This window comes from Heterocephalus glaber, unplaced genomic scaffold, assembly GCF_053883595.1.
Source record: "Heterocephalus glaber isolate CG9 unplaced genomic scaffold, H.glaber_assembly_v1.0 deba00001442, whole genome shotgun sequence".
NCBI classification, from domain to species: Eukaryota; Metazoa; Chordata; class Mammalia; order Rodentia; family Bathyergidae; genus Heterocephalus; species Heterocephalus glaber.
The window spans coordinates 25735373-25747823 of record NW_028258296.1 but is presented as its reverse complement, the minus strand read 5'-3'; the positions used below and the strand labels follow the sequence as shown (position 1 = coordinate 25747823).

Below are 12451 nucleotides of genomic sequence, written 5' to 3'. Positions count from 1 at the left end.
CTAGATCATCTTCCCACGGATTTGGGGAGCTCTTTCTCCGAGGCAAAGTCTCTGGTAGTTGCTGCTGAATGAGTTGTCCCATGCAACCGCTCACTTCCAGGTGGTGCGTTAGAACTACAAAGCGCACCCTAGACGCCGCACAGTTCACCGGGGCCATAGCAGGGGCAAGCAGTCCCGCAGGCGTGAATGTGGGAGGTGGAGAATTCTGGAGACCTCGAAGATGCTTGGAGAGCGATGAAGACCTGCGCCCCAGCCCTCGCGCCCTGTCTGGGAACCCAACCCCGCCTGTACCAGAGGCAGGAGTCGAGGAGGGGAGCTTTCAATTTGTTCCAGTGATGGCTCTAACTTAATAAGGCGATTGATTAGCGCTCAAAGTGCCGTTTTAATTAGCCGCTTGTTAATTAACATCGTAAATGAATTTCCCCTTCCCTGATTGGCATCTTCGCTCTGTGCTGCGAGGCTTTCTTTTCTCCCTGCTCCGCGGCTCTCCATTCCCTCTGAACCTCAGGAATAGATAGAAGAATCACCTCCTGCTTGGGGCCTAGCATGTCACAAGGGGGCTGTTTAATTTCCACAGGAGCTGGCCTTCAGTGGACAATGTTTTGGCTTAGAGGGAGGGAAATAAGATCTCTCCCGTGTTCTCCCTCAGCTCTTCTTCCAACTGTCTCTCCTTCGCCCCTGAGTTAGAGGAGACCCTTTTCTAGGCATACTAAGATCACCAAACCTTCCAGAATTTTGAAACCTAGAAAGAAAGGAAGAAAAATTAAATAAATACATAAAAGCAAAAATGGAGGTAGGAAAGGAGGGATACAGTCCTGGTTTGAGGGGGCTGAGATCACATCTAAGACTGTGAAATCTGCTGTAAATTCTGCTACACCGTTCTGCGAACATGTGCAGTTAGTTCCTTTTCCCTCGAAGGTGTTCCAAGATACTTTTTCTGGCTGGACTCAGGAAAGCTTTCTAGAGCTAACTTATGTTTACAGATTGCAGCCCAGCCGTAGTCAAGATCAAAAGGTTGGGAAATTTGGGAAATTTTTGCTACCATAAAAATCCCTATATCGCACTACTTGGGATGAACCTCTTTAATGACTAACACACACTTCCTATCCTTTAGGAAGCCTTTCTCTCACCCCAACAGCCTCTCCCAATGTAAGACTTCCCACTCTCTAGTGAATTCCCACTGTAGCCGGTTCAGACTTGCATCATGATATTTATGACAATTTACAGAACACACAAACTCCTGCCTATTCTCTGAGGAGAGTGTCCCATTCCCAAGCACTTGGCATAGAATGTTTACTGACTAAATGAACAAAATGAATGGAGGGAAAAGTGAAAAAACATAGCTACCAAGTGTCTCCACTTTGCCCAGTATATTAATATTACACCAAATTCTTGCCTCATATTTTGTGAAGAAGTTTTACCGAGAAGATACGGTTGTCACTGTTCTAGGCAAGGATAAAGCTTCTCTTTAATGGAGAAGGGACTTGGTGATCAAAAGGTAGATCAGGAATGCTAGAAAGTGGCAAATGGGATCCAGGTTTTCCTCTCCAGCATGTTTGCCTCTACACCTTCTTGCCTTCCTAGTGCACATCTAACGCCCAGAAAGAGCCAACTTCTCCAAGTCCCTTCTAAACTGTTCATCTTTAAAGTTTTGGTGAAGTGATAGCTTTTGTAAATTTTGTTACGATCCCAGAACCATCTCTGAAAGTCTTCACAGAACAATTAGTAATTACACAAATTTTCATTTTAACTTGTTCCTGTTAGAATAGTTGTCAGTTACCTTAGTTTTTCCTTTCATCTTTCTCCCTCTACTCCCAAATCTGCACTCTCGGTTTCGATCTACTTAAGGAAGCGATTTAATCTCGGTGTTTTCATGTCTTTCTCTTTCATATATTATTTTCCTAAGCCAACATGCATCAAGTCCTTAAGCAGTTGGAAATATATTAATAGGCTGAAAAAAGAAAAATAAAGAAAGAAAACTTCCGACGTTTGTGCAGCTTTGAAATGGCGAGAGGTCACTCAACCGTCAGGGAGTCAGCCTTAGAGGGCGGAGAGCTTATTTGTGTATCTTACATCTTTTATAGAAAGAAACAATAGCCGGTCCCCTCGGTTCAGCGTTCTTGGCGCCGCCAAGTGGAGAAAAGCGTCTTTGCACCTTATTCCTGTCTGTTTTGGCAGTCAGCAGGTGGACTCCGAGAAATGTTCAAATTAAATATGATATGACAGAAGAAATAATCAGCTGTAAGTTCATCATACCTTGTGAATAAATTTCTTCAAATTTATTCAGAATTTTAAAAATACGATGCTGCAGCTTAAAAGAAATCCAAACCTAGGTAGTGAAAGTGCACCATGGAAGATGCATTAGGGGACAAAACTTAAGATATGCAAGCATTTGAATCAGTCTTTGTGATAGGAAAGAAGTATCTTTGGTGTTGGTTGTTGATTGGCACTGATATGGCCTTCAGAGCCAGGAAGTAAAAGTTTGTTCTCTATTCACAGTTGGGAAATAAACAATTACTTTCTGGGTAATAATTTTTAAAATTACAGAATTTTCTTCCTTCTTAAAAAAAATGAGGGCCTGTAAAATCATGTGAAAAATTCATGTCAGCTTAAGTACTCTATTTGTATTTTAAATCCAGTGGGAAAATCTGAGATTAAAGTCAGTCAACGCATACCCATTCACGTGGAAATGTGACTAATCTACACCTCGAGCTATTTTTAAATTTTTGATTATTAAAAAATGAAAATAAATTATACTTGTTCTGCCAGAAAAATGCATGATGTTTTGTACATACACACTCATATACCCTCAGAAAAATAATGGAAAAGAATGTCTCTGGAGAAAAAAGAAATGAGAAAAGTTAAAATCCTAGCTTTTAAGAATTTATTTTTTATTAAGTTTGTGATGTGGTCTTTGAGTCTTACTTTTGATCCTTCAGGCCACTACTATTTTTCCTCTCTGGGAGAGACCCAGATGTAAGAGCCTTGAGAAAAGTCAAGGTCATATTTTCCCTTCACCATTGTTACTCCCAAAAGGTAATAATCTAACACCGTGCCAAAGAAATCTTCTATGATGTTAACCTTTACTTAAGAAAATATGATCTGAAATATTCACAAGGTGTGGCCTATTGGGTTCCCCTTTGCTTTGGAGTTTTCATAAAACACGCATTCCCTTCCCCCAACACTTCGACTTTCCACTCTCCCTTTCTGTTCAGATTTCACTTTTTCGTAGGGTCATATTTCTGTTGTCTCTCCTGCCAATGCTGTGAACTATTTCAAGTAAAAAAAAAAAAAAAAAAAAACCAAAACAACAACAACAACAAAACACAAAACCCCCTGTCGAACTGCCCAACACTAGCTGTGCGATCAACCTTTTGAGCTCTTGGGTCATTTTAGGCATCGGAACAAAACAAAAACAGGCTTAAATGAATTATTTATCAAGGTCGAGAATAACTGATTAGTGCAGTGCCCTCAGTTCTGGATTTTAAATTTGTTCTCCCTCTCCCCACTTCCTAGCCTGAACACGCAGCGAGGGGAGTGCGAGTTGGAGCCCCCAGGGCGAGGAGAAAACGCACCTCATTTGGGTGATGGGTGATGTCAGAACAGGAAGAACCCTAATCCTAATCGATAATTCGCCGCCTTCTCGGGCAGCCCCAGCGCCCTTCCCGCCTTTCCCACTGTGGTCAGCCGCGCCAGGGACTCAGGGCGCGGAGACTGCGAGGGTGTCCAGCGCCGGGCCTGGCGGGCGGGGCCTTGCTGCCTGGGACAAGTAGTCTTAGTAGTCCGGCGCCAGTGGTCGTGTAACCCCGGCCCAGAAAGCCAAGGCCTGCCCCCAAAACTCCGTGAAGAGTCTTCCCCGTCAGCACGCAGTTTCAGCTCCCAAAGCGGCCGATCCAAGCCCGCTCGGCGGTCGTCCTGGCCCTCGAAGCGTCCAGGCCTAGGCTGGCCAGACCCGAGCCCTCGGCCCCGGCCACACGTTCCTGAGGGGCTCCCCGTACCCCTGAGGGCGTCGAAAGCCTCTGCCTGGAGCTTGACCGACCTCGGCTCACCAGCCCCGGCTCCTCCGCCCAATTACCCTCGTCTTCTGAGAAAAGCAAGAGCTCCTTGCCTTGGTTCCTCCTCTCCTTGCTGTTCTCAGAGACAGCACGGTGAAAATGGCAAGAGGATGTTTCGAAACAGCTCAACAAACCCTCGACACAGCGCGGGCTTTTTCTGGGTCAAACACCTCGATTTCCCCAAGAAAACGCAGGGCGCCTGAATCATCCACATACCCACTTCCAGACCGGGGACTGACACAGCAGTTCCCAACGAAAAAAGATCTTGTCCTAAGAGGACATCTGCTTCCCTAGGATCTCCCCTGTCCTCAGCAGAAAAAGCCGTTCCCCTGACAGCTACCCACAGAACAGCAACTAAACCCCAGATTCGCCGCAGCCCTTGGAGACTTTAAAGGCCATTTTCTAACATCATTCCCGCACCTAGTCACGCAAGCGATGCCAACCACGCAGATTCATAGGGTTCTTAAAATGGTAATTTGGAGTAAAATGTAACTCAAAGAACTTTGAATCATTCATTAGCACCTTATAATTACTCTGCTAATTAGGTTGACAAGGCACTTAATCAGGAGTAATATGCCGTCTTGTCACTGGCACTTCCCATTACTCTGACATTCAACAAGAGACAGGTTGTAGATGTCCTAAAGAAAATAACGCAAGTTGATACCCTCCGACGAGGCGTCACAGTCATGCTCCGGGTCCCAAGTGGATCCGCACTGACTGTTTCCTTCCCGGGTAAGCGGCCAGTCTTGGGGGTGGGGGGCAAGGACGGCCTGGAGTGGGGCGCAGGCTGCGGAGTCGCCAGCGCCGCCCGAGTCCCCGCCGGCCTGACCCGGCGGTGAAGGGCGGCTGCCCTCGCCACTGGAGAACGCCCTGGGCACTGTTTCCCCTGTCGGGAGAAGGTGTCGGGCGGGCCCCGCGGGCTCCCACCGGAGGCGAGGCTGGGTCCCCTGGCTCAAGCGGGAGGCCCGGTCCCCGAAGCAGACCCGGCTCGGATCTGCCACCCGGCCGGGCAGAGCCCGAGCGCGTGGACTCCTAGGGAGAGAAATCGGAGCTCCGGCCCCGGGGACGCGCACACCTTCCGGGGTTCCCTCAGGCCGGGCCTCTGCTTTCAGTGTCTCCGGACTGTTTACGCGCGCGTTTGGGGGAAGCTGCTGGAGTCTGAATCGGCCCGGCCCGATTCCTCTACTCTGCCCTCGGCGTCCCCATTCCCCTGTGACGGAAGAAAACGTGCACGGCGTTCCCACTGTTTTCTCTCCTCCCTTTGGTTCCCTGTCGCTATCTCCCGCTGCCCCCCCCCCGTCTTTGCCCCTCGCTCGTGATTGAGGACACCAGGGTCACCGGACTAGGTGCTCAGCCCAGGCCTGTGGGCAAAGCGCTGCGCGGGTTCTCAAAAGAGCAGCGGGGTCCGCGCGGCGCTCGCTGACGGGCTCCCGAGCCGCACGCCCATTGGCTCCTGGCACGCCGGCGTCGCTAGCTCGCGCGGGCGCGGCCAATGGGGGAGCGGAGCCAGCGCGCGGCCTCGTGGCGGGGGCGCGGGCGGCGTGGCGTGGGGAGCAGCGGCAGTGGCCGTGACGTCACGGGAGGGGGTCTGCGCCGCCCGCGAGCCGCCGGATTACAAGCGAACGCGCCCGGCTGCGGCCGGAGTTGCCCAGCCCTGCGTCTCTGCGGTCTCTTCCGCCTGCGCCTGCTCCTTTTCTTCTTCTTCCTCCTCCCTTCGGGTGGCCGCGGCCACCGCGGTTCTGTCTGCTCCATAACTTTTCCGAGAAAGTTCATAAACTCGGCTCCGAGGCGGCCTGCCCGGTCGCGCGTGGCAGCCACCTCGGGAGCAGCCGGGAGCTCTGAGGGCTCGCGGCTCCCCAGGTCCCGCGCTCGCGGCACCTGCCGCATTCGCTGACTGCTGCTGCCGGCCGGTGCCAGGCTGTGGGCAGACCCGGGCGGCGGCGGCGGCTTCGGGGTCCCTTCCGGCCGCCTGAGCCCTCGCCCGGTCCCCTGCGCCGCCGCCGCCACCGCCCCACGTGCGTGGTGGTCCCCGGAGCGCACGCTCCTTGCTTTCCCTAATTTTTTTTTTTTGGTAAGTCCCTCTGCGCCCCTCTTCTTTTTCCTAGCCCTATTTTTTTTTTTTTTGCATAAGGAGAAAAAAGTTGTGTCGAAAGTGTCCCCCGATCGTCACCTCCCTGTTATCCTTCACTCCCGCCCCACTTTTAAATTTGTTTTTAAGCAGCGGCAACATTATTGTTTGTTTTACGATCGATAGCTTCCTGTGCTTTTTTGGTCAGGGCAGCTGGTGAACGGCGGAGTGGCGTGGACCTCATGTAGAAATGACAACAATGGAAGGGGCCAGCGGGTCTAGTTTTGGAATAGACACGATTTTGTCCAGTGCCAGTTCGGGCAGCCCTGGCATGATGAATGGAGATTTCCGCTCGCTCGGGGAGGCGAGGACCGCGGATTTTAGGAGTCAGGCCACCCCGTCCCCCTGCTCGGAGATTGATACCGTAGGAACTGCACCTTCTTCTCCCATCTCGGTCACCATGGAGCCCCCGGAGCCGCATCTGGTAGCAGACGGGCCCCAGCATCACCACCACCTCCACCACAGCCAGCCGGCGCCGCCGCCAGCCGCGGCCCCAACGCAAAGTTTGCAGCCTTCGCCCCAACAGCAGCCGCCGCCGCCCGCCGCCCAGCAGCTGGGATCGGCTGCCTCGGCCCCCAGGACTTCCACCTCTTCTTTTTTAATTAAGGACATCTTGGGCGACAGCAAACCTCTGGCGGCGTGTGCACCCTACAGCACCAGCGTCTCCTCTCCCCACCACACCCCGAAGCAGGAGAGCAACGCAGCGCAGGAGAGCTTCAGGCCAAAGCTGGAGCAGGAGGACAGCAAAACCAAACTCGACAAGCGGGAAGATTCCCAGAGCGACATCAAATGCCACGGTGAGTCGCGCCGCCCTGCAGCCGTCCAGCTTCTCCTCCAGGTTCCCTTCCCCGCATCGTCCGCCAGCGAATCTCGGACGAGGAATTATTCTGGGAGGTTCTCGGGCGCTGGTCAGAAGAGAGCAAAGCTGAAGAGAGGCCTGGGCGTGCAATCTCGAGACCGAGACCGGTCCAAAGTTCTGTTTATTGTTTCATTTCTGCTCCTCAGTCTTCACGCCAACCAGCTGCGTTCTTTGTTTTACTTAATTTTAATGCTTTGGGAAGGTGGGCGGCAGAGAGGAGATGTGAAGGGAAATACTTTTCCTTGATAAAAGGGAAAGACTTGAGGATTTCCTAGCCGAGACCTTGAGAATGGAATAGGGGGAGGTGGGAGAGGGACACCGCTTAGCTAGTAGCCTAGTGTCTAGGGGTGTGAACACAGCATAACCTGATTTTAATTCTTTAATGCAAACGATCACGACCCTCGTATTTTCTAAACACTGACACAAGAATTATCCGATTTAATGAAGGAAAAATTTCTAGTCGATTAACAGAGCAACTGAAATAAATTAGATCGTGATTAATACAGAAGAAGGAAGTACAGTCATAATGAGTTTTTTTTAAAAAAGCCTTTCTTACCCAGTGGTATCAACAAAATTTCTGTGTTCTTAGTAAAATTTTTGGCTTCTTACAAGTAATGGTGAGGTAACATTTATGCACGTCAAATTTTATGGAATTTATTTTTGTAAATCAGATGACCGTGGAGACAGTCCTTTAACTCCCCCTTTCCATTTTCTCCTCATACAGTTTCATAATTAAGTGTTCTGGTCTTTGCTTGGCGACAGAGTTTTAATATATGAGGAGAGTAGTTTCTTTTTTCCCTTTACTGATCAGTTATTATTAATCCTTCTCTGGTCAAGAGATGTGCTGACTGTCTGGAAGGTAGGATATTTACTTCTCATTTTACTATTATAGCATTAGCATAATAGTGCCCAAAACAGATGTACAGTCTGGTCTGGCGATTTTTTGTGCACCAACCTCCCCAGTGGGTCAATTAGAGAGATTATTGTTCTTCCTGCAGGGAAGATCAAGGAGCGCTGCACAAACGGGTACAAACAGAGAGGGATTGACATATCGATTTCCCAGCATTTCAGTAAAAAACGAAAGTTGACAAATAGAATCCGGAAATCTCCATGCTGTCACCTGGATGGGCTCAATAATTTTGAGCTCAATTTAGTGTCTGGGTGACACTTTTTTGGGGGGGAGCTTTAAAAGATCTGGTGCAGGCAGCTGTAGAAAGCTTGATTCCAGCATTTCTCAAGTGCATCTGAAAAAGAAACAAGTGCCTGTAGCTTTCAGTAAATAGAAGAAAAAGTAAAATGAAAAAAGTACTTCCTCAAAAAAAAAAAACCCTAACAAAACAGACTCTTTGAAACATCTTAAATCAGAAAAATGGTTGTAGTGAAAACAATTTAAAAATGGACATCTCCCCCAATCAAGGAAAAACAGTAACGAAAGAAAGCTTTAGTGGAAAGTATTTTTTTAACTTTTAATTTCCAGCCACAAGCAGATCAGACACTCTTTCAGAACCTTTTCAGGATCTCTACACAAGGCCCCCACACTCCCCAGTCAGAAAACAATCCTCTTGCTCCATACTGGCTAAGGCCCAAGTATGTGCAGGAGGGCGCTGATGGAGGTCCCCCAGGATCAGAGGCTGGCTTGGGAATGTGGAAGTGTGTGCCAGGACACTCTACCCTCTCCCATTTCAGGCTAACTTACTTGGCTATGGCTCGATTTCTATTGTAGGAACAAAGGAGGAAGGAGACCGGGAGATTACAAGTAGCCGAGAGAGTCCCCCTGTAAGAGCTAAGAAGCCTCGAAAAGCCAGGACAGCTTTCTCAGACCACCAGCTCAATCAGTTGGAGCGTAGCTTTGAACGGCAGAAGTACCTGAGTGTCCAGGACCGCATGGACCTGGCAGCTGCACTCAATCTCACTGACACCCAAGTCAAGACCTGGTACCAGAACCGCAGGTAAGGAAGACTGCTCGGGAGAGCAAGGTGTCTGGCCATTAAGGTCAAGACCACCGCACTAACTTCCCCACTGTCCTCTGGAGACTCTAGGGATTGAGAGTGAGTGGGCCTAGAGTGGGTGCTTGGGGGGTTTTCGGACAGACAAGGGCAAGGATTAGCCACACACGGACAAGTGAGAGGGACTGAAGGGCAACTGAAGTTTGGGCAGCTTTGCACTTCTAAGTGTCTTAATAGGTGCTACTTTCCCTCTGAAACCTGAGCTGATGGACCCCTTCCACACACACTTTGTCCCCGGATCAGTCAAGCCACACCTTCTCAAATTGAGACATCTGTGCAGCTGACACTCAGGCTCAGCGAGCCTGTGTGTGCCTTGCACCCCTTGGGTCTGCCTCAGGCCGCTTCCAAATGTCTGTAGCTGGCAACATGGTCCAGCTATTGCAGTCCCCATGGAGCTGTCCCACCAGCCTCAGCTTAGATGTGTGGGAGTTGGGAGAGTGAGTCTGGCATAGCCTCGGAGGCTGGGAGAACCCAGCTGGGGTAGAGTTGCGTAGCCTCTGCAGGCTGGAGAATCAGGCAGCTGGCCAAGCATCCAGACTGGGGGAGGGGGTGTCTGTCCCTTGTACTGACCGCCTCTGCTATCTCAAATAAGGAGAAAGGGTGCCACAGAACCTTCCCGGCACCAAGTGATTTTGTGTAAAGGAAACTAAGGAAGTGGCTGCCTGAGCGTGCAGGGCCCTGCAGTGTAGGTTCAAACCTGGGCAGTCTCGGGTGAAGCTATACTGTTTCCAAGCTTGGTGCTGCTCATCTCCCTTGTCTTCATTTTCTCTCCCCCTCCTTTTCTGTCGTTTTGTGTTCTAATCATCCATAAGTGTGATTGGAAATGCCCATCCAGTTGTCATCTTTACCATAATTTTCTGTCTCATTACATACGGTTTCAGCCACTCTAATTCTGTCGGAAAACATTAGTGTCATTTGTAGCCAATTTAAAACGGGCGACATGTTTATTAATTTGGCTGGAGCTTCGGGGTGTGGACAGCCCACCAGCCTTGTGATCCTTCATAAAGCATTTGAGCAAAAGCCTGCTTCCCTCTTCTTCCTAGCGGGGTGCAGTGAGGGAGGGAGGAGAGCAAGAAAAACTGGTCACAGGTTTTGTTACTTTCTCCCTAAGGAGGAAATATCTTGAAATATATTTTCTCTCCACCTAGAGTGGCCAGGAGATAACTGTCCTCACGGAGAGAGTCCTCTCTCAAAAGGATTTTGTTTTGAAATCTTGTCATTCTCCTCACCCTAAGCCCCCTGCCGGCTATAAGGACCTGTCAAGCTGATAAGAGAGTTGTCTCCAAAGCTTCAGGGAGTGAGAGGGGCTGGGGTCCCAGCCCAGGAGTCTCAGTGTCCCTTTGTTTACATTTTCAGTTTCTTCCTTTTCTGTGGGGGCTGGGGGAGGGGGAGGGGCCAGAGCAAAGGCTTTGGGATTATTGAAGGACCTTGAAGGAGGAGAATTAAGGCAGTCCTTTGGAAAGACTGCCTGTGGAAAGAGGGGTCTCATTTTGTCTCCAGGAAAGTTTCAGGAAGTAACCAAACTATTTGCAGGGGGGCACAGTAGAGCAGAGGGTTGGGAAGAGGTAGCACAGCTTGTAGGATTCCATCTGCCAGTGTCTAACATAGTGTAGTTTTCAAAATTGACTTTGGGTTTGGATTGTACTGCCAATAAGGCAGAGGGAGGAGATGTGAATCTCGGGCTTCCCAGAGCTCTTAGAGCCTTACTCCATCTCAGAAGGGAAGTTAGAGACCAGAGAGAGCCAGAGAAGCAGTGGGGGGCCTTGGTGCCTGAACCCTGCCCACAGCCCTCGGTTGCAGGCTTCCCACTTTCTTTCAGGACCAAGTGGAAGCGGCAGACTGCGGTGGGCCTGGAGCTTCTGGCTGAGGCGGGGAACTACTCAGCGTTGCAGAGGATGTTTCCTTCACCTTATTTCTATCACCCAAGCCTTCTGGGCAGCATGGACAGTACTACAGCGGCGGCAGCTGCGGCTGCCATGTACAGCAGCATGTACCGGACTCCTCCAGCACCCCATCCCCAGCTGCAGCGGCCCCTGGTGCCCCGGGTGCTCATTCATGGCCTGGGTCCAGGGGGACAGCCAGCCCTCAATCCCTTGTCCAACCCCATCCCAGGCACCCCACATCCCCGGTGAAGGAGGTGGGAAGGCGTGTATCCTTCCCTGTCCCCCGCCCCAACCTGGACAGCTGCCCCACCTCTCCCCACACCAGGCCACCAGGACACTAGGCCTTCTTTGCAGCCAACCCTGGGAGGCAGAGGAGCAAGAGAGGAAGATGCTCACCAGTGGGCGGGGGTCCCCACAGAGGAGCCAGCCCTCTGCCCTCCATCCCCACCCCCAGAGGCTGGGCTGGAAAGCTCCCCCAGCAGTGTGACTGGCAAAACGCTGACCCCACTCAAAGTGAAACCAGTAAGTGAAAACAACAAACACAAAACCTCAAGTTCTTTTTAAAACGACTTTAGGGACAAGCAGGAGGGAGGGAGGGGGGAGGGCTGAGGAGGGAAGAAAGAAGGGCATGGAGAGGAAGGTGGGCAGAGGGAATTGTAGGTGGACCACCAGCCTCAATTACAGGCGGAAGGTGTTGCTGTGGACGTTTGTCTGCCCCAGAGAAAAGAGGAGGGTGACTGAGAACTTTGCACTGATTTCTCATGACCTTTTTTCTTTTGGAAAAGTGGCATGCTCCATAATATGAAAAAAATGTACATTTGAAAGACTGAGTGATAAGTGATATATCATATTTATTATATGTTGTCCAAAAAAGAGTCACTTATATCCGTTAGTAAAAACATTTTTCTTTTCATGTCCTTTCGATTCAGTAAAATAAATGCTTAGACAAAAATATAGATTTTTTGTGATTAAAATTACAAAAATAAAGTTTATCTTTTTTTAATAAGCGATGACATCCCAGGGAACTGATTTTACTAAAGCAGATGTACATACTATGATAAAATGTGCGACTTGGTTAGGGGAAATAAAAATATCCCCTCTTGAATATTAGGGATTTACAAAATCCGAATAAGGTTGGGTTGGTTTGTATGAACAGCTCCGTTTCTCAAGCTGCTCTCTCGAGCCGTTCTTCGCTCGGTGTGGGAGCCTCGATTTAAGTGCATGGTTTCGGAGCCAACCCTGACGCCGAGGGAGAAGTCTGTTCTCTAGGCTGTTGGCGCTGGCTTAGTAGGCGGCCAGCTTCCTCCGCCGTCGCCGCTGCCCGGAGGCCGCAACTCGGCCTCACGAGGGTCCCTCGCCCCCTCCCCCGGTCTTCGGTCTTCCTGGGGCGCTGAGGTTTCCAGGCGCGGGGCGGTGACTCCGGCCTCGCAGCAGCTGTTCTGCAGCCTGGGGCTCGGCGCCCCCGTGGCCGGACAGCCTGCGAGCGAGCGAGCTGGTGGCTGCGGGGAGAGCAATTAGGC

At 50.4% G+C, this 12451-nt stretch overlaps 1 protein-coding gene across 1 annotated transcript; it reads left to right on the top strand.

Annotated features, from left to right (window-relative positions):
* The first annotated feature begins 5695 nt into the window (after positions 1 to 5695).
* On the top strand, positions 5696 to 11933 carry Barhl2 (BarH like homeobox 2). The gene is made up of 3 exons (XM_004841296.3): positions 5696 to 6980; positions 8766 to 8991; positions 10868 to 11933. The coding sequence occupies exons 1-3, from the start codon at positions 6374 to 6376 to the stop codon at positions 11178 to 11180; spliced, it is 1146 nt and encodes a 381-aa protein (XP_004841353.1). The 5' UTR covers positions 5696 to 6373; the 3' UTR covers positions 11181 to 11933.
* The last annotated feature ends 518 nt before the right edge of the window (positions 11934 to 12451 follow it).